Genomic DNA, 23,211 nt, shown 5'->3' on the forward strand with positions numbered 1-23,211 from the left:
TCAGAATTAAATGCAATTACACTGAGGAGAAAAGCTACCGTTTCACACCTGTGAAATAAAATGGCTAACATTTAAGAGAAATAACTATAAAGTTAAGAAACCACACAAAGTTGTTACATTTCTGCTATCAGAGCTTCCACAGGACATTACGGCTCACACTCGCCATGCTCGCAATAATTTAACCTAATGCCCATAGAGAAAATGTGCTCAACCGTAAAATCCCATCTAGTCTCCTCCACGAAATCTGTAGAATAATTTTGTATTACCAGAGTTGACCAAGAACACCGTCCTCTTCCCATGTGTGCTGAAGTCTCCCCTGATCTGATAGGACAGCTCTTTAGTGAGTAGTACTGCAATAAACGTCTTCCCTGAGCCAGTGTTCAAACACACTATGGTATTATGGTCCAGAGCTGCTTCAAGCAGTTCGACCTGGAAACACAGTGGAAAAGAAGATTACACACTTCTCGTGGAAGTACAAAAGTTAGAAATTGGATTTTGTTTGAATTCAGGAAATTTCACTGTTTTCTAAAATCTTCCTCCAATCAGTTTCCCAAAACGGTACTCTCTACATCTTTATCTGAGAATCACCAGAGGCATTAAAATGCCTGTTATATACAGCTGTGCTGTGTAAACATATGTTGAAACACATTTACAGTTTAAGAACGATTTCTGCACAGAAAGAATACTTCTCTAAAATTACACGAATGACTCAATTTACAGTAACTGTGACTCTGCCAGATCATGGCTGTTCAAACCCATCTCCATTCTAACCCAGCTCATGAGGACAGACACCTCCAAATGGCTGTTAAGGAAAAACGGGGTTTTCAGAGGGGCAAAAATACGGAACTTCACAAATAAAACTATCAAACCAATTATCCAGCAGATGTTAGAAAGGAAAAGGACTATTAAGAACAAAGTATTTGGAATGAGAAAATTAATCAGAAGAGGAAAGCTTGAAAAGGTAAATGAGCTTTATAAGTTGTGTCAACTATATGCTAATTTATTCCATTTTAGTGAAAATGCTCCAGTATTAGTGTTCTCATTAGTACCTGATATTTTCTTGGCGTATAAATGTTATCATGAATTGCTTCTTGTTGCCATGGCAGTCCAAAGAAAGGACCCATTGGTGAGGAAGCAGGGGTCATGAGCTGCAGGCCTGCCATGCTGAGGGGTTGCAAAGCAGGGCTTTTCATTCATCCAGTGTTTCTTTCATTGCATTTTTGTTCTAGCACAGCTTACTACAAAAGGGAAAAAGAATACCATTACACAACCATGCAGGGTTAAAAACAAAAGAAAGCACAGAAACAAGAGAAACATCAGAATATCATTCCTAAGGGCCTTTTCAAACTCTTCCTATAATTGTTTTAGCTTTTTCTTGATCTAAGAGGATCGTTTTAAAAGTCAAGCATTCCATACTCTCCAACCCAGCAACCCTCCACCTAGAAACTTGTCTAAAAGAATCAGAAAGCTACTCGTATACGAAGACCTAAGTACAAGAACATTTATTGCTGCATTATTACTAACAAGAAATAACTTTTAAATGTATTAATAAAAAATTAGCTAAATAAATTATGGTATGGCTATATAATGGAATACTTTGAATCCATTAAAATATATACGAGTATCTGTATTTACCTACATAGAACCGTGTCCGTAACATACCTTTAAAAGGAAATATGTATAGTATGATGCCTTTTAAATATATGTATATACAAAACATGTATATATTATATATATATAAAAATATATTTCAAATACTATTTGTCAAGCCAATGATGCTATTATTGATAAAACAACGGACAACATGCAGAAGGTTCTTAGCACTGTGCCTGCAGGTAGGATTCAAATGCCTGCCAACATTTAGTCTCTTCTTCAAAAGAACAAAAACACAGGACTTTTTCTCAACAACCATGCACAGATGATCAGCTATCTAAATATGTATCTTTAAAATATACACAGCCAAGATAAATTAAAACACAGCACACCATTCTGTGAAATGCAAGTTTTGTCATGGTATCTATACACTATTCTGTATTGCATGTATTCTTTCCCAAAGATAAATGTGATTATGTAAAATGACAAAATTAAAATTGGGTCCATCTAAAATTCCTAACCTGCAGAGAGAGGGTTAAGGTTTCAAAGTTCTATGTGAAAGTCCCCATCCGCTTTCCTGACTGTCAGCAGAATTGACTTGCTCGTAGAAGGGAATTTTCTCCCTGTACTGCTGTGGAGTGCTCATTGTTATTACTCTATGAAACAGGAAAGAAAGAATACCGCTCTTTGTTCCCTGACAACAGAAACTCTGACTCCCCTGACAATTTATAACCATGGGACAACACAGTGACTTAAGTTGTTGCATCTAATGCAACAAGAAATCTCAAGTGTAGTCCTTTTCAATGCACAGGCACGACACCAAATTGGGATTCCAGAGATTAATTCAGTTGACCGGAATTCACCATCCAACTAATATAAATGTGATCTCTGCAGGAGTCAAGGACCTCGGCAAAGCAGGCGCATCTATGGGCCAGGCTGTACAACCGTTCTCATCACCTTTCTTGGAGGAAGATGACCAGCAAAGCCATCTTCAGAGTACAATATGAAAATCTACCAAGTCATTAGTTTTGCTGGATCATTTCCCCCGGAACCACAGACTCGACAGCCATACCCTTCAACCCACAGGAAGTGTTCACTCTTCTCAATCCTGCTGGCCCTCAGGTTCACCATTCAAGCTCGTCACTCAGCACAGTTGTCAAGAACCCGAAATAAGAACCTATTTCACCTAATTCCCTGAGATCCGCCAGATCATTGAAGGCTCAAGGCTGAGACCTGCAGGTACTTTCCACCTGGCCACCTTCACATGAGCCCTCTCCTTCCTTCCTAGAGGCTATCCGTCTCCTTCCTTCCTAGAGGCTGCTTCCGATCTAGGATCATTTCTCCTTAAGCCTGACCCCTCATTTCTCACCCAACCCAAATGCTAATCTAAGATCAATCATACACGGTAGAAGGTGTCAGGAAATCAGACTAAATCCTGGTGGTAGATGGGAAAAAAAAAGAGGCAACAGTGTAACTTCCCAAGTACACCTTCGTCCACCTCCAGAGACCATGCACACACAGCCAGGAACCAGAAGCACCCGTCCTCCTTACCACTGTCACCATGTCACCCTTTCTTCTCAGACAAATGATGTTAGTCATAATTAATAACTCCAGAAAACATCATCTAAAAAATAATGATCTATTTTTTAAAAGAGAGAACTGTAGTCTTCAAAAATATATCAGAAAATACAAAGAAAAACTATGAAAGCATTCCAGATTAAAGAAGACTATATAAACAGACATAACGACTCAGCGCAGAAACTAACGTCAGACTGGATCCTGTACTGCAGAACAATGCCACAAAGGACATTCTGAAGCCCACTGAGAACACCAGAAAACAGCACTGTTAAGTTCACTAAGTTCTAACTGCAGTAGGGCTATGCACTGTGTAAGAGAATAGCCTTACTCTTGGGGAATCCACACGGAAGTGGTAAAGGGCCATGATGTATGCAGCTTATTCTCAAGGGGTTCAGAAAACCAAACCACGTGTAGTGCAGATATACAGAGAGTGTGTGTGTGCAACTGATAAAGCAAATGGGGCAAAAGGGATAAAGCACATATTCTTTGTTCCATTCTTAATCTTGCATCTTTTCCGTAAGACTGAAGCTATTTCCAAACAAAGAGTTTTAAAAAGTAAGTACGACCAATGAGATGAGGAGTTCCTTGAATATGTCTTGCATGTATCTGTATCACTCACTGCACCAAACCACACCAGGACATGGCAAACATACGATGCAGGTTTGTGAAATGAAAGCAATGGCCATGTGAGTGACATAAAAGCCGTCCAACAGCCTTTCAGAAGTATTATCATGTTGCATGCATTCAGAGAGCGAGACACACACCTTCTTCTTTTACGGACACAGATGCTCTGTCAGAACAAGCTGTCTGTCTCATTCTCTGCAGCTCTTACATTTCCTGATACAACGTCCCGTACATACAGTTAAGTAAATATCTGATGAACTGAGTCAGAGATTCCTGATGTCCACACAATAACATACAGAACACATCACAGACAGTTCAAGAGATATTCCTATTTGATTTGGAAATCCACAGCCACCCATTCCTACTCTCCTCAAGGGTGGTGCAGGAGAGGATTTGCAAGGAAAGGGAGGACAGCAATGGAACCCTCCCCATTTTATTTTCCATAATGTCATAATATAGAATTAATTTTCATTCATTTAGTATACAGTGGCTGGCCCCAGTAATGTACTTCCTATTTAGGGAAATCAAACTCAAGATTTAAAAATTCAACGGGTAATCCAATAATGTGAAAACAGAAAAACCTATAATTTTGCCAATTCTTACTTTCTTTGGCATGTTGAAATAGATTTTTTTCCCTTAACTTGGCCTTAATGAAAAGCTCTGAATCCCTGAAGGTAAGTAAAGTTCTACAGTTTCACAAATGAACTGACTACAGTTAACTGCTTTAAAAGGGCCAACAGTAACTCTACGTCACTTTTTCAATCACAGATTTTAAATTTCTGGTCAAACAACTTACACTCATAAAACTGGTGATGTTGTTTCATAGCTTGCATATATTATTCACTTAGAAATAACTTTGTAAAACACACGAATGCACTATTTTCCTCTTTCCACACAGGATAAATTGCTGATTTACCGTTTTAATGTTTGACATCCCTGTGTTGCTGTTGTCTGAACTGCATTTTGACATTGTGATAGCAGTTTATTGGAAAAACCACAGCATGCCCAAGCTTCTGCTCTAAAAATAAATGCAAAAATAGCCAATTTTAAGATTCCTGTACTTAAACTGAATGCAGACACATCTATAAGAGAGACCTACTGATATGAAGAGTTGAATAAAAGGCCATTATTTTGTATTAAATTTTAAACAAAAGACATTTGGGTTATTTTAGGATACTAAGTGTTATCTAAAACAAAGAACAAGAGAATGTATTGCAACAATAGCGTGACTAATTTCTAGAGATCTGGGAGAAAGAAAAAGAGAAAAGTTCAAAAAAAGATTTCAAAAGAAATACAAGGAAATGAAACAAATAAATCCTAAAGATAGGGATTAGGAAAATTAAAAAGCATAAAAATAAAAGGATAAGTACGTGTTATTTCCTAAATTCAAACACACACACACACACACACACACACACACACACACACACACAAATAATGAAGATGAGTCACCAGAAGAGGTGACTTGGTTGAAAATTCCAAATCACCTGGTAATAAGTCTTCAATACGTGTATAAAATGAGCAATTTCAATTTCTCAAAATGAAATTAAAAACACAAACTCAAAGAACAGTTAAATCCACACTATAAACTCTTATAGAATTCAGATACCACAGTTCTGAAACACAGAAAAAAAAGAATTCGGGACCCCAGTTCAACAATGTTAATATTGTGGGGAAATTTGAATTTAGGGGAGGTTCTCCTAATAGAGATCATAAACCAAAAACTAAGGAAGCATAAGGTACTGAGATGAAAGGCTTGATTTAATCAACACGTGCGGACCGTGTTGGATGTGACACCAGATCCCACTTATGCTCGTTACCTTACTGCAGTGCTTCTAGTGGCACAAGCTCTGAAGGAACAACGGGACAGAGGTCTCTTGTCACTTCTCTTAAGTCCAGTCTAGTTGTTTACAGGACGTTCCTGTGGAGGTTCAGCTGTCTCATTTCATACACAAATTTCTTTGGCTAGTAAGTTAACAAAGCAGAATGGGGAAACCTTAAACTATTTAAGTAGGTATATATTTACCTCAAAATGCTGATTCTAAGTTCTTTCAGTTTCCAAGTCTGTATTAATTCATACCCTAGGTAACCTAAAAGCAATCAGAGAGAATATTTTAGAACAAACAACTCATTTTTAAAAGCCAACTTTAAGAAATTTCCTACTTAGCCAAATTTTCATATTTAACTTATCAGTGTAGGATCCCTGGCAAAATAATTTATCTTTTGGGAGTCAAGAAAACAGCACATATCTGAAAGAGCTGCCCTTTAAAATTTGTATTTATTATTTTCTAATACAATTGAAAAATTTTAAAAGTTGTTAGTACAATCCAGTAGATATAAGGGAGAACTCTCGGCAGTAAATTACATTCCCCCCCAGTAAAATCTGGCTTTAAAAACACTTAAACACTATGGTAAGTTAGTATCATGCTTTACAGAAGCATACAAGTGTCTCCCTATCTATCAGTTTGTTGGTTCGTGTCTTCTGAAGATACCTCATACTCTGACTTTTAATTCCATATATACTACCACCAAGTAAGACACAAATTCAATACACCACCATCACACTCCACATTTTTTCTAATTCACATTCTCCTCTTTTCTAGAAGCGCCATAACCAAAATAATAAGCTGATAATCCTTTACAATTCATTGCAACTCCACTATTTACAAAATTACTGATCTTATCCAAATCATTTCCCTGGATAATTCTGTATAGATGCACTAGAAAGTTAACGTGCCAAGTACAATGACAACTCATTTTAAATTCATAATACAGGGCCAATAGAGCACGTTCTCTCATTTTGACGACCACGACTTAAACTACAAACAAGCACACTCCTGCTTGACAGGCCCTTTGAAGATAGCGCTGAAAAAGACATTCCACATACCAGATATAAAGTCAAGTTTTAGTACAAACTAACAAACTTAACCCACATTAGCATCTAACCCAGTACATGGCTGAACCCTTTCACACAAAGGCCTGTAACAACAGATGTGGCTAACCCTTTTGGTCTGAAGGTGAAAGGCATCTAGAGCTTCCTGGTGCACATTTTCAAAATTGGTAACAGAAAACTTCCAACTCATTCATGTTGTTGTAATGTGTCACAGATTCTGACACTATTTTTACAAATATTACTGACCTGACTTCACTCCTACTCTTGTGAAGTCCAAAATGCACAACTACCATAAAGTCCCATAGTGAACAAAAGAAAAAACATGAACAGTGTAACCTTAAAACACGGCCAACAGTGCTTCTGTAAGCTAACATACAAAACTGAGAAATGTTTGAAGAGCTTTTAGTTCCCAATATTTGACGAGAAAAAAGTTGAGACGTTCTAAATTAAAATTACAGCAGCTAGAGAGGGAAAAAGAAAGAAGTTAGCCTGTGAGTAACTGAGCAGCTCTGACAAAAGACCGCTCACTCTGCTGAGTGTATGTTGGAATTTCAGATTAATTTCCAGGTGGCTATTTCCCCAATTATTCTAAAGAGAGAATAGCCAGGCGCCTTCAAATCCCAGAAGCCTGCGCTTCGTATTTACATATGAACTACCCCGACTTGCCTACCTAGCCAGGGGAGCACACATTCTTCCTTGGACTCTGCTACCCCAGAAGCTCCACTTCACCTTCTCCCATCCCCTTTGTCTGCAGCTAATGTAAATTCTTCCTGAAAGGCTTCCACCTTTCTCCCCACGACCTCATGTATAAAAATGCTGTAAAACTCCCGGAGAATGGACATGCTTTCTATTCTATCTAGCCCTGTTGCTATGCCCCACTATGCCCCACTACCGGTCTTCTTTCTTGTTAACAATGGCTTAATAAACACTCTTTTAAAAAGACTTCTAGCCACTGAAGTTAAATTTTTTTTGTTTAACCTAATAGAAGATCCAAGGCATTATTTTAACTCCAACCAAGCCTAAATTGTTCAACGCACCCTTGGCTCCAAATACAAAGTAACAGCTTTATATGGTTGTTTATATGCTTGTTGGGGTAAGAGGAAATTAGAAACAAGAGGCTTAATTCTGCCAGTCGAAAGTAAAGGGAAGAGACTCCTCCATCCTTTTTTTACAGAATTCTTTCTCAATTCTTTTCAAATGTATGTGAATCTTTTAAAAAACTAAATAAACCTCTAGCCCATCTCACTTCTCAGGAATGTTTTCCTAAGGACCAGAGAGCCATCTCTGAAATCTAATCAAGAAAGATAATGCCCAATATCCAAGTTTCCTAGGAAGAGATGGGCCCAACTTGTCACCTGACTCTAAATTGCAAAGCTCACCATCAGTCATAAAGATATAAAAAAATTAGCAATGTTATCTTGAAAACATGGATGTAATGGGTTGTAACCACTTAGCTATATAAAAGCACAAATATATAAAAGCTTTCTTTCTGTCTTTGCCATCTCCTTAGGGCTAGCCTGTGATGCATATCTGGTTTAATGTTTACTCAATAATAAAACTTTTCTTTCCTTCTACCTTTGTAGAGAGATTTTCTGGGTTGGGAGGAGATTTTGTTTTTAATTATATTTCCCCAACACTGGCTTTAAAAAAAAAAAGTCAAATTCTCAAGTAGTATTCATGCCAAATAACAAAATTCCATTTTTTGGAACTTAAATGCTAGACAAACCCTAAAATATACTGCCCAATTATACTGAGGAAAGGAGTTTTAAAAATAAAGATGGTGCTAAGTGGGCAAATACTTACTTAGCTATATTAAAAAGAAATCCGCATATCAGAAGGATCCAAGTTGTTTGAAAACGACTCCCACCAACCTCCCTTTTCAAAATTAAAGCTAGATAGTCTCAACTGGTTTAAGCCACCTTCCTAAGTCAAATTAATGTCTCGCCTTTTAACACCTTCTGGTACACTGTGACTCCCTCCTCACACAGGCCCTCTGAACGCAGGAGGGGCACTGAGTGAAGGCCACTCCTGGGACTTAAATAGCAAAGTCTTTTTTTTTTTTTTTTTTAAGTCTCTTTCATTTAAAACCATCTGAATGCCAGCAAGGGTCTAGCGTCAGGGAGACCAAGGCTTATCAGACTCCACTACCACTCTCTACATTCAGTGGTTTCCTCGCCTGGAACACCTGACTCTTATGAGGGCTAAATAAGATCATGAATGTATACTAAGCCTGGTGGAGAAAAGGCGCTTGCAACATAGAAAATTCTCACTAAATAGTGACTTTTTAAAAAAACCACACTACCATTTCTATCTAGAGCCATGTTTTCAAACAATTCTTAAGACTATAATGAATTCCTTAAAGAAAACCTGAAATGTTTTATTAATCCTAAAATTCAGTATAGAAAATGTATTCTCATATAAATTTAAAGTATACAAGATTTTTATACAGTATTTTAACCAGACGAACATGAAAAACCACAAACTCCGAACTACCCAGTCATTATTAATTTACAGTAGGATGAAATCCAAATTTAAATCATGAAATATGGTACGTAATATGAAATAAAATTAAATAGCTTTGTGTCCATTAGTTCTCTTTAAGAGCAAAAAACCAAAAAATACTATATGCCATTCTGTTTGGCTCCACAGACTGAAAACATTACTTAACTGTTTCTTAGGCAATGAAATGGTACACAAATGGGCAAGAAACCATCATCACCAAATGGACAAGTTTTGAAAATATAAAATATAAAAGCAACCCAAAAATAGAAAATATCCAAAATTTCTACAGTATATATATGCTGTGTGTACACACACACACACACACACACACACACACACACACACAGAGTATATAAAATAAGGATTTCTCCCAAGGATTTATCAACTACTATTGGTGAATACAGATTATGAAAAGACTATGGTCAAACCAAATATTGAGACAAGAGAAATATTTCTATTTTTACTATTGTCGTATCTGTTATTACTAATTAGAAATCCTTGCATATTAATCTAGCACACAAAAAACTTCATACAGAAATGCTCCTCCCTGCAATATTACCATTTACAATAGCCCTTCCCACTCACCCACCACCCCCAAATCTAAGTGGCTAACAATGAATGAGGGAAAGGTTTGGTAAACCACGGGTCATTTTACGTGATGCAATTCAACTGAGCCATTAAAAATGGTAACAGTTTATGATGAACAAAATGCTTATGTTACAGCATTTGATGAAAAAAAGCAGAACGTTTTTATTTACAGTAAGCTCATGATTATGTCTTCAAGTTAAAAAGTAAAGGAGGGAGGGAGAGAGAAAATACACTCAAAAATTAAACATGCGATTACTACGAGGAGTAATTTCTTTTCCCTTAAAACTTTTCTGCATTTTAAAATTCTCTACAATTTGAACACTTTATTATTCTTAGAATTGGAAAAGAAACTTTAAAACTAAGAATGATGTGTATAAAGACAATAGTTTAGAGACACGATTCTGTTTTAGGTATTGGGGGACAAACAAACAAATTTCTCCCTTCTTAAGCCATGAAATGTAGTAAATTTTAACCCAATTTCTGTACCTTAAACCACAAATTCACTAGCCTTCTTTTCTTGCACTACTCTAAGAACCAAACAAATTTCTGGGTTTCTCTAAATCTGTAACATAAACATATTATGTTTACATTTCAATGTAATTATGCCTAAAATTAGATTTGTCCAAAATTGAAGTTGAATGCAGGTCAAATACCATTTTAACAAATCTCACAAATCAAAATCTCCATATAAAAAGTATGTAGGCTGCCAGCCAATGGCCTACTTACTTGGAATACTTCTTAAAAAGACAACATCCCCACTCATCAAAATGGCCCCCCTCTTCACTTACCTACGTGTAACATTTACACTGCTCTTTTGTTCCAAGACAGATAAATACTTAACACACCACTGGCTTTCAAGGTGAATTTTAAGGTTAATGTTTGATTCCAACTTTCTGTACTTGACTCAATAAAAACATCGTTCAACAAGTGCTAGAATTTTACTCAACTCACGACTATCTCTGCCTATCTTTTACATCAAGTAAGACCATCCATGAGGAAAAGGGGCCAATTTTCTATGTCAAGCGATTTTCATACAATATAACATGGACATTTTAATACCAAACAGAGGTCAGTCCCGACAAAATGAGCCTACGAGACTGCTGACTGTAATGGATGTTTAATCAATGTTGAGCCAGGAAAGCAAACATTAAAAGTTCCAGGCTGTGTGCAATGAGTAACCACTCATGTTATCTGCTTTTCCTAGAATACCATGACAGGTATATCCCAATCTTCACAGAGAAACTTCTCCTTCTGGGGCCCCACCCCCAACTTACCAACCCCAAGTTTTCCCTAAAAACCTCCATCATTTGACTCCACTCTGATCCATACACATGGGCTATCTATACCATCCAAACCAGGGCTTAATTATACCTTCTGTCCCTTATTAGATGTTCTTGCTATTGCTGTAGCCCCAACCCCAAAATTCTAAGATCTTTGAAATGAAAAATAATCTCATACTTGACTTACACTAAATGCAAGGAAAACTGGAAATATCCATAAATATATTTTCATTAATTATTCTATATTGAGAATAAACCTAATTTATCTCACTTTAAATTAACATGTATCTGTTTGTAGGTCAAAGAAAAAAATTCAATTTAAATACTTCCCACTTTTTAAAGACTTTCAACAATACGAATTATTTTGTTAAGTTGAATGCCCCCATCCTGGTCCCCTCCCCCTACAAAGAAAAGTTCAGGGCGGACCTGAAATTACCGAAGCTCAAGAGGCATCCATTTGCACGATGATAATTTTGAGATCAGCCAACTATATTCTTCCTCCCATCTTAGTCCTTCTTGGTTACCTCCCAACCACTACAAAATTGTCTTCTATATTACGCAGTCTGTGCTGACACTGACAAACACTAACTGGGACGTGAAGCAAACAGAATCAGTCAGAAGGGTCCATGGGAGAAGCCAGGGCTTACGCAAGTTCTCGCGCTCTGTGTCATCCCGAGAATCCTACACGAGAACCCTATGGAAAAACTCTATGTACGTAATAGAGCTCTGTGGTTCTAACTTCCCCTTCCCTTTCTGCCTTTTCCTTCTATAAATACCCCTCCATCTCGGTGCGCAGGCACCGTGTGCACGTGGCTTACCATGTCTGCATCAACCGGGTTGCAACCCTTTCGTTTTCCTGAATACATGCTTCTTGGTGAGGAAACACCTAGTCAAGAACACTAACCTTGAAAACATTTCAACAATTTAAAGCTCTAATGTTTCAAGTACAACATTAGAAATCCAAAGGCTCAAGGAATACTTCTCATTATTTTTTCATTTTAGAAACTATTTTCTTAGTTTAAAATCCAGATAAAACTCTATCCAATGACAACGAATAAATGTAGAAGGAATGACAGAAAGAAAATCACTATTTTTAACCATCACATTAGTAAAACTGAGGCAAGACTCATTAAATGGATGCTAAAACTATTGGGTGAAGGTTACAGAAGAATATTTACATCGTCTCAAAGTATCGCTGCAAAGATTACCTACTATTTCAAATGAAAATTACAATTTTTCACTGGAAAAACATGAGCGATACACTTTACCTTAACCCAAGTGACAAAGTTAACATCACCAATAGAGACAAACTGACACGTATCTCCTAACGTGAACTGAGAAATATCACTTATGCAGTTTTCCCAACAAAAGTGCAAAACCTGAATCTAATCATGGGAAAACATGAAACCCAAATCTGAGATTCACTTTACAAAACAACTAGCTTGTGCTCTTCAAAAATGTCAGCATCATAAAAGATAAAAACTGAGAAACTATTGTAAACTATAGGCAGAAAGAACAGGGCCGTGGGGACAGAGGGGACAGAGGGAGGAAGGGAAGGGGGAGGTGAGGGGAGATAAAGGAGGGAGGAAATGAGATCATTCTTAAGAAAAGTTCAGTTACCAGACTGGACAGAAGCAGATTTCGGTGGCCCAGAGCAGATCCAGGATGCCAGCTTGCCCCTCAAGGTGAACTTTAGCTGATTACAGTGCATTATACTACCGTGTTTCCCCCAAAATAAGACCGAGCTGGACAACCAGCTCTAATGCGGCTTTTGCAGCAAAAATTTATATAAGACCCGGTCTTATTTTACTATAAGACCCAGTATAATATAATATAATATAATATAATATAATATAATATAATATAACATAATACTGGGTCTTATATTAATTTTTGCTCCACAAGACACATTAGAGCTGATTGTTCGGCTAGGTCTTATTTTCGGGGAAACACGGAATTATTAGCATTGTGGTTTAGCAAAATCTCCACCCCCTGCACCACCATGACAGTTCCGACCAAAGCCAAATAAAGAACAAGAGAATCCTACCTCACGACAAGAAGGAATGGTCAACAAAGACGCAGCTGGGAGCTGGGAACGCCTGTAACACCACCCCTAAATCTTGACTATTTCCTGCCCTCATCTAGGAAATAATAAATTCCTAGGCTTCTTTGTTCTCCAGGGCAGTTGCTCTTCTCCTGGCCAGGCTGCTCCCACCACCTTGGGAGTGTACTGTCCTCCTTCTTTCAGTGACTTCAAGGCCAACTTGCCTTATTTGGTGCATCCTTGAATTCTTTCCTGCAGGGACACCAAGAACCTATTTTCCCGCAATACTATCAGATTAAAAGAGACAACTAAATGCAATGCACATCCCTGGATTGTCTCTTGTATTAGGGAAGGAAAATGGCAATAAAAGACACTGGCATGAAGAAGGATCAGGATACACCACCTCACACTATGTCACTTTGGCATAAGGATTATTTTGAGCTGAAGGCTATACAGAAACAGGGGACATAGGAGGAATTCTCCACCCTCTCCCTTTCTGCCTAAAAGCAGGCCATAAATTTCCCTTTGCGAAGGTGCTCCCCTCCCACACCCCAGTACCAGGAAGAGGAGACGACTCCCATCACTGGACACCCCATGGCCAAAACTCTATTAAATGCTGATATATAATATTTGGCTATCAGTAGAACACAGAAAAGCAGAACTTATCCAAACAAACCTAACTGTAACAACCCCTACCTTCCATTAGTTTCCCTCAAAGATTTACCTGTCACAACTGACCACCGCTACAAGCGCAAACTGCTTTTCCTTTGTCTGGTCACTTTTCCACAATTTATCACCCTGCATTAAAATGGGATTTGAGCTCTCAAGCTTTACTTCTTTGCGTTTTCACTTCTTCTTGTGACTGACCTTTGTGCAAGCACAATAACCTTTTCTCTCGGTAATCTGTCTTTTGTAAGCCTAATTCACAGTCCCCATCTACTGACCTAGAGCACAGAGGAAAAGTTTTTCTTCCCTCCCCACAGGAACACTGGTGAAATTTAAATATCATTATCAATGTTAAATTCCCCGAATTTATTAAGGGTATTGTGATTGTGTACAAGGATGTTCTTGTTCTTAGAAAATATACCTCGAACATTTAGTGGTGAAGAGTATAATGCCTGCAACTTATTCTCAAAATGTTCAGGAAAATAACAACGATATGCAGAGAGAGAAGACAAATGTGCCAAAATGTTAACTATTGGTAAATGTAGGGAATTCTATTCCTCAACTTGTAAGTTTGAAGTATTTTAGAACATAAAGTTAAAAACAAAACTCTATTAAATACTGATACATAATATTTGGCTATCAGAATACAGAAAAACAGAACTTACCCAATTTTATTTCAGAATAGTATAAAAAGTAATATTTAAGATGGTTATCCCCACTTAAAAACCTTTGTTTTACCTCCTACCCCTTAAATTATTCATTCATTCATTCAACAAATGTTTACCGAGAAGACATCCATAATGCAAATTTGTGCTATGGAGAAAGCCAGAACTGGACCCGAGTACCAACAGCACTGGTCAGGGAGGGGAAGGCACAGAGCACCACGGGACAGCCCGTGGAAAAGCACTGACAGACACGAGGCAGGTCAAGTTGAGGAAACTTCCAGCAGCGTGCTGGAGCACTTGTCCACAGAAGGGTGCAACAGTGACACGTAGATGAGCAGGAGCTAGATTGTACAGGGCCTTATGTACAGCTCTACAGCAGTTTGAACCGAATCCTGTCGGCTTCAAGCCACATTTGGGCCTCTGCTTGTTTATTCTCAGTACATATACCAAGGGTTCTCACCTGATTAACCTCAGTCCAAGAAATGCTAACTCCATATCCAAGGCCCACAGATAGAAACCTCTAAATACAACAAGGAAGAGACTGCCCCTGTTTGTGCACCAGCAGTCCCTTGCCCCAGGAACCACACACACACAGACCCTGCCCGGGAAGAACCAATCAGTATGGTCAGTGACGCCATCTCAACGCCGATGTGCTATCCTTGCCTGCCTACTACACATTTCCACTTGAGAGATCCACACTTAGTAGCTGCCAGGGACTTCCGGTGCGCAAACAGGGACAGTTCCAGGCAAACCCGTGTGAGTAGCAAACCCGTGTGAGTAGAGGCAGTGTTTGTAACCAAGAAAAGTAATGTCTTCTCTACAGGAAAGAGGAACATTTGTTACCTGCAAGACTTTGGACTAATGGCCTTGCCTTCTGAGTCTCAGCCTCATTTCCATAACGGGACCCACAAAGCTGTGGGCCCCAGGCTCCTCTTGCTCCCTCGCTTACATAATCTACAACACATTCATTTAATTAGCAAGTCAAATATGCAAATCACTAAAAAACAGATAAGATGTTGGTGTGGAAAAACAACTGCAGGTATTGGAGGGAGGAGCTCAGACAAGGCAAGAGCTTTACAAAACTACACTGAGGCCTCAGCTTGAAAGTGAAAGAAGAGTATGCTACTTTCTTACCAAATTTTGGGACTACCAAGAATGGGAAGTGAACCAAAACTACAACTACAGACTCTCATCTTTCAGAATATTTATACCCTTCTGAAAAAAAAAAATAGGAAAGAACCCCTAGGACAAAAGGCCAAAACTGGCAGCTACGTATCCTGCAAGCTAGTATGTTTTTAACGTCCTGTACTGCCTGAACGTGAGCAAAGCCACCAGGACTCCCGATGTGTACTTCAGAAATTTCCACATCTGCTTACACCTTATTGCAGAGATTAGTCTGGCATCTCTACGGGATCTACTCAGTAAGTGAACGGTCTGAATGGCTAACGGACACCGTGACACACCCAGGACGCAACACGCAAAGTAGAAGTACGAGGTGTGATAAAAAACTATACTGAATGTTTAAATAAAAAAAATTTATTACAGAAAAGACACATTGCCACTAATCTCCCTTAAAATACTCCCCCTCACTTTAAACACACTTAGCCCATCGTTCCTGCCACTTTCTGAAGCAATTCTGGAAGTCCTCTTTCGTGAGTGTCTTCAGTTGCACTGTCGTGGCTGTCTCGATGTCCTGAATAGATTCAAAACGTTCACCTTTCATGGTTATTTTGACTTGGGAGAAGAGCCAGGAGTCACACAGTGCCAGATCCGGTGAACAACGTCTTTGTTTAACAAAAACTGCCATACCAGAAGTGATATGTGACACAGAACCTTTCCTATTGTAATCAAAACATACAATGAGTGCTGCTGCCGAGTGCCATCCAATGGAAAGGCAGGATCTTCAATACGGGAAGCAGTGCCTCAAACCTTAGTAAGTGTGTGACAAGTTTCAGCTTGTTCAGTGCACTCAGTCGGCTGTGAGCTACGGTTGAGAGGTCGTGTTTTACAGTGTGCTGTAAATCATCCTCCATCAAGACAATGCTTCACATAACACATCGCTTCTGCTTTACGGCAAGTTCTGTCAAATAAAATCATTACAGTGTGTCCTCATCCACCTTATTCACCAGATCTGACACTGCTCTTCCCCAAAGTCAAAATGACTCAGGACATCAAGGCAGCCACGACAGCACAACTAAAGACACTCACAAAAGAGGACTTCCAGAACTGCTTCAGAAGGTGGCAAGAATGAGGGCAAAGTGTGTTCAAAGCAAGAAGTATTTTGAGGGGGATTGATGGCAATGTGTCTTTTACAGTAATAATTTTTTTTAATTTAAACGTTCATTGTATTGTTTGATCAAACCGTGTATACATTTGCTATTTGCCAGACTCAACCTCTTGCCCAGGACTAACAAGCATCAACGTGAGGAAAAAACCCGAAGTCACTAAAACCAAAGCAGCACCCGTGGGCTCAGAGCGTCGTGCAGCTCTAGGTCTGAGAACGATAATGAATTACCCCAGCACAGCCAGATGGCTCAAAACCATCAATGGATTCCCTCAGCACGTGGGACAAAACCCCAAATCTTTACTGCGTGTGTCCCTGCAGCTCTCTCTCTGACTGGGCTTGTGTAACTGCAGCAGCTCCCCCAGTCACAGGCTCTCTCAGAACCTCCACCAAGCTCTTTCCTACCCACAGACTCTGCCCATACCATCCCCTGGCTAACTGCTCCTCACCTGCAGGTCTCAGCTCCAGTGTCACTTTTTCAGAAATAGTTTCAGCAAATGACAGTAAATCCGCATATCCGGAACAAACTGGGATGCCAGGAAGAAGCAGGAACTCTGCATAAATAAACAAATACTGACAATTCTCACCACTAATAGCTGACCCTTAGGTGGAGGCCATATGAATACTGATCGTCCCCCCGCCCCCGCCAAAATGTTAAGATACTCCTATATTATACTTCCCTTATTTTTATTTTTACTATTACTTAGAAACAATCCTTCAAAGACTAACAAAGAATATGTTAAATTATAATTCACTAGCTGGATTAATCCAAAGTGAATTTTGATCAAAGATAAAAAAATTTAGCTTCCAATCTAATTACAGATTTTAAATACTTTTGAATATAATTAGTTTTCAGGGAACTAACTTTGTCCACGTAACTCATACTTCTGCTTAACTTGTAAGAGCATAAAAAAAACCTAATTTAGGTGGCAATTAACCACTGTTTATTCCTCCATACACCGCAACAAAGAGTATTCTTTATATTACTTACTGATCACTTAAAAAGTTTAATTTTTCCAAATGGAATAAAGTTTTATGTGATTGTTTTTAGTATCAATTACTTCTTAGTGGCCATTCGAGGAAATGCTTTAGATGAAGTGGACAAATTCCTTGGGGAAAAAAACACAATTTACCAAAGTTAACATCTAAAGAAAGAGAAAATCTGAAGAGGCCTATAGCTTTTAAAGAAAATGGATTTTTAAGAATTGACTATTAAAAACTCCAAGCCCAGGCAACTTCACTAGTGAATTCTTCTAACTATTGAAAGGATATCTCCAATCTGAAAAACAAACTCTTCAAAAGGACAGAAATGAGAGAATACTTCTCAGCTCTTTCCATGAGATCAGCATAAACTTGACACCAAAACCTGACAAGGACATTACAGGAAAGTAAATTTACAGACCTATCTCTCAAACAAAACATGTAAAAATCCTGAACAAAACATTAGCAAACTAAATCCAGAAATACATAAAAAGGAAAATGCATCATGACCAGCTGTGGGTTGTCAAAAGGAATGCAAAGATGGCTTAACATTTTTTTTTAATCAATAAATTTATTACAACTTAGTATGAAGCTACAATAACTAAGACAGCGTGGGTGCTGGCACAAGAATAGACAATGAAACACAATAAAATATGGAGGCCCATATATCAGATTAACTAATGGCAAAAAACAATACTGTACAGTACAGGAGGGAAAAGAATAGTCTTCCAAATAAAAACTAGGTTGAGTATCCAGATGAAAAAAGTAAATCTTAATTCTCGCTTCACATCACACACAAAAATCAATGCCAGTTAGATTACAGATCTAAACGTACAAAGTCAAACAATAAAGTTATTAGAACAAAAACATAGGCAAATACTTCCATGTCCTTGGAGTGAGCAGTAATTTTTTAGGAAAAAAACATAAAAAACATTAATGAGAAAGAGAAAAAATTGACAAACTGGACTTCATCAAATTAGAACTTCTGTTCATTAAATGATCTGATTAAGAGAGTGAAAAGGCAAGCCAGAGTAGGAGACATATAAACTCCTACAAATCAATAAGAAAAACAAGCAAATAGAGAATGGGCAAAAAGGACTTCACAGGATGTTATAATGTTCAATAAACTTCATAAGCAATTAGAGTAATGCAAACTAAACCACAACGAGCTATTACTACATGCCCATCAGAAGAGCTAAAATGAAGACAACAGATCATATCAAGTGTGGGAGAGAATGTGGAGCTTGGAGAACGTTCATATACTGCAGGGAGAATCGTAAATGGAAGTATCTGCTGCAGCTGAATATATACATAACCTGTATCCCAAGTACTTCCACTCCTAAGTGTATACCCAACTGAAATATGTACACATACTCCCCAAAATATGCACCAGAATGTTCACAACCATATATTCATAAAAGCCCAATGTCCACCAACAATGTAATACCCAATACTGACATGTCCATATGATAGAGGGCTAGATAATGTAACAAAATGTTAAGTGAAAGAAAACCAACACAAAAGCCCAACACAAAATCACACTGTATGATTTCCATTCTATAAAGTTAAAAATAAGAAAAACTAAAGTGGTATGGTTATTACTCTTTTGGGGGTGGCTGGGAGGAGGCATGGAGAGGAGCTTATAAAATACTGGGCAGGGTCAAGGTGGCAGAGGAGAATATAATACTGAATGTCAATTGAAAAAATAAAATAAAATACTGGGCATATTTGCTCCTTGAGTTGGGCACTGATTACAGGTGTGCGCACTTTGTGTCTCAAGATTTATGCACTTTGCTATATATGAAGTGAATTTGATTTCATTTAAAGATTATTTTAAAAAAGAAAACAATCCTTAGCACAACGTATAAAAATTCTTCATTTACCATTTACTCCTGGAGTAAGAGGGGAAGGGAGAAATTTTACCTTTTTTGAGCACTTAAATTCCATTATCTGGGGGCAGCCAGTTAGCTCAGTTGGTTAGAGCATGATACTCTTAACAACAAGGTTGCCGGTCCAATGCCTGCATGGGCCACTGTGAGCTGCGCCCTCCACAACTAGATTGAAACAACTACTTGACTTGGAGCTGATGGGTCCTGGGAAAACACACTCAAAAAAAAAAAAAAAAAAAAAAAAGAATTCACGGGGTGGCCGGTCAGCTCAGTTGGTTAGAGCATGGTGCTATAACACCACAGTTGCTGGTTCGATCCCCACACGGGCCACTGTGAGCTGTGCCCTCCTTAAAAAAATTCCATTATCTGGTTTAATATTTTTCTCACAACAATACTAAGTATCAACTCCATTTTACAGAAATTTAAAATAACTTATCCAAAGCCATTTGACTAATAAATGGGAGAGGTGGAATTCTACTTAAAATGTTGTCTGACTTCAAACTTTTATTTCCACAACATGTAATACACTCTGGTCTCAAAGGAGGTATCTATTTACACTGATCTGCCAGTCAAAATAAGCTGCACATCTGGATGTGTTCCTTTTGATGTGACCAAGGGGTTGAAAAAGAGTGGACCCAATTCAGATTAACAGCAGCAAAACAGCTGAGTATTTTATTTTCAACTGAATCTCCATCTAAGTAAATACTGCTTTCATTGTAAAGCCTTAGCAACTGAAATGAGCTCTGTCCACTGACTTTTCTCTTGGCTTTTCTAGTCTAGGGACACAGGTGCTCAATAGATACACAGTAACTGACTATATGTCTCACCAGTTTTTCCAGGATTTTCATTCCACTCTCAGTGTTTGATACAAACACTACAGAATGACTTCTTTCTCTAGTGAAAAGTGCTACTTTAAGAGAGATTATCATAAAGGGGGTTCTGACACAGTGAAACAAACTAGATAAATTAACAATGGAAACTACAACGTCCTGTATAACTTTGTCTTCACTCAATACAGACAACACAGGTAAGCCTGCTGCCAGAGCATTTGCTGCTGAGGCAAGACACAGATTTCATACATGTTAACATGTATGTATACGTGTGTGTTGTGTGAGTATATGCTTGTGTGCATGCTAAAGAAGCTTTAAGAAAATTATTTTCCTATTGTTGGCCAAAGAATGGACCCAACTTATATATGTAAAACAACTTCCAGAATTCCCCTAATGTTCAGAAATGGGAAAAGCTAGAGGTTTATAAAGATTCAGTGTAAAAACAATATTCTTTTTCAGAATTCTCTTATGTCAATGGAAACGTTTTACAAAAGTGTCCAAAAAGGAAAGCACCATTTGGCAATGCCTTACTTCACATATTCTATTGAAGGTTGCAAACTAAAATCTATATATTATGTAAGCAATAAAGAATTACTCCTTTTAAGATACTAATACAGTAGTATGTAGAAATTACAGCTTGCCTTAACTCCAGTTCAATTTACATACTGCAGCACTGAAATGCCTAATTTAGGTTGTTCTATTAGTAGTTCACATATTTTTTATCAACAAAATCCTGCATTTTCCTTAAAACACCCAAAACTGCACTTGGTCAAAGATTAATAAACCACTTAAATTTATTATACAGAATAAAGATTGAGAAATTGGGTATTTTTTTTCTTTTCAGTGTTTAGTTATACAAGACTGAAAAAGGCTAGGTAATCTCAGTACAGTGTTATACACGAAATAAAAGCTTTTAAAATTAAAATCCGGGATGCCGATTCGGCACCTTCTCATGAACAGCACCAGAGGCCTCTCAATGGGTTACTGGAGCGTCCTCATTTTGACTTTAGACAGTTTGTCAGACTCTCAATTCATTAACAAACATTTACCAAGCTGTACCAGATGCAGAGATAGAGGATGAAAGACTCAATTGTCTGACAGATTCTGCCATCCATTCAAGGAAAACTCTGCCTTTATCTACTTTTTAAGACTATATCCCAGAGTTCTCATCTTTTCCTGCTCAGAACATCTCACAATTCATCATGTGCTTTCTTTTGGTCACTATACGTACAAACTTCAATGCACAGCAAATGGCAGTCTCTCTTTTCCATGTCTCATGTTTAGGTTAGATCCTCAGCTTGAAACGGGGAGGTCCCTGACTGTTCTGGGTGCTTCAAAGACTACACATTATAAGACAGCCTGAAGGCTTGTAAATATTCTCATTTTACTAGTGAGAAAATTAAAGCTAAGTCTAGAAAGGTCAAGGTGACCTACCCTTAACACCTGGCTAGTTATTCAGAAGTAAAACTAAACTAGAATACAGGTTTCTTAACCACTCATTATTTTACACTGTTCATTCGGTTCCATACGGAACTTATGCCTCAATTATCCGGCATTTTGTTGCTGTTCCTTAGTTAACCTATTACTTGTCTTTATACGTGTAGATATAGCCTAAAAATCAAGTATCTATGGATAGCGTTAGGGGGAGTCCCTGTACCTCCTATAATTTTATACAAGATTATGAATATGTACATTATGGGGGGAATAAGATTCATATCTTTCATCAAATCAGTAGTCTCCAAAGAGTAAAAACCACTGGCCCATAGCAAGTGCATCTGACACATAGATAAAAAGTTCAGACTGGTTCAAAATAGAGATTCAAGGATGATGCATTTATTCATGCATAATAGAAGAATAACTAATGGTATTTGGGGAAAGTCAGCAATATTGAAGGCACTATTACACTTGATATCACTAAAACAGTTAGACCATTGGATCCAGTATAGAGAGAGAATTCTTGATACAGAAAACTAGTCTGTGGACTATTGCTCTCAAAGCCCTCTTCTTTCTCATCTCCCATTATAGATATATTCGACATACATCTCAATGATAATTTGTGGGGAATAATTGTAATATAATCTAATCACATTGAGACTATAGCGTAATTTTCTCTAGCATACATATTTAAATTAAAAATATCAGCCAAATTTTATCAAATGGTAGTTATGTGCCAGAATTAGGTTACGAGCTTAATAAACTATTTTTTTCTCACAACTTCAAGTGGGTACTATTATGACCCGTTTACCAATGATGAAGCAGAGACTCAAAGGGGCTGCCACACACTCATGTTCCTCAGCTATAAACTGGAGGAACCGGAATCTGAACACTGGTCTCTCTGACACCAAAGGCTTGTTCTTGAAGATCCCTACGGCGTTATAATAAAATATTAATATTTAATTCTGCAAAGTTGAAAAAGCTTAATATACCACTATTATTTGAAGCTACCCAGGAGGGAAGGTCGTGCAGCAGGGTGCCCAGGAAGAGGAGAGGCCATTCAAGTCTTGGGGCCCTAGGAGGGCTCATCTTGCCTTCCTAGGCTGCTGCCAATGAAAGGAAGACAGAAATCCTGGAATCTCAAAATATCAGAAGTCTACTGCCTTTCTTTTCCCCTTCAAACAGGGTTATTGATCTAACTCCTTAATCAAAGAAGCTTTCTACATCATTTCAAGATCAGTTTTTAGAGATCCTCCTCAAAAAAATTTAATTAAGATCCTCTCTTGATTTGCTGACATTTTCAACCCCCCAAAGAATTTCCAAATGTGTTTTTAAAATCCCTAGTTTATTGCACACATTG

The 23,211-nt window shown here is 38.0% G+C and overlaps 1 protein-coding gene across 11 annotated transcripts in view; it reads right to left on the reverse strand.

Moving 5' to 3' along the window:
• Positions 1 to 23,211, reverse strand: part of DICER1 (dicer 1, ribonuclease III) — a gene marked incomplete at its 3' end in the record, with an annotated part of 72,387 nt that overhangs the window by 43,959 nt on the left and 5,217 nt on the right. For 6 of the 11 annotated variants that reach the window (XR_013993325.1, XM_081048161.1, XM_081048158.1 and 3 more), the window contains exons 2-5: positions 5,822 to 5,885; positions 4,712 to 4,813; positions 1,050 to 1,238; positions 267 to 429 (exon numbers count right to left, since the gene is read on the reverse strand). Coding sequence is in view for 10 of the 11 variants with exons in the window: in XM_081048161.1 (XP_080904287.1) it covers positions 267 to 429; positions 1,050 to 1,193 (307 nt within the window). Of the gene's footprint in view, positions 1 to 266; positions 430 to 1,049; positions 1,239 to 4,591; positions 4,814 to 5,821; positions 5,886 to 17,166; positions 17,272 to 23,211 lie in introns of all 11 variants that reach the window. The other 5 variants (XM_081048165.1, XM_081048164.1, XM_081048160.1 and 2 more) reach the window with 4 other exon arrangements.

The sequence above is a fragment of the Rhinolophus hipposideros genome, assembly GCF_964194185.1.
Source record: "Rhinolophus hipposideros genome assembly, chromosome: 5".
NCBI lineage: Eukaryota > Metazoa > Chordata > Mammalia > Chiroptera > Rhinolophidae > Rhinolophus > Rhinolophus hipposideros.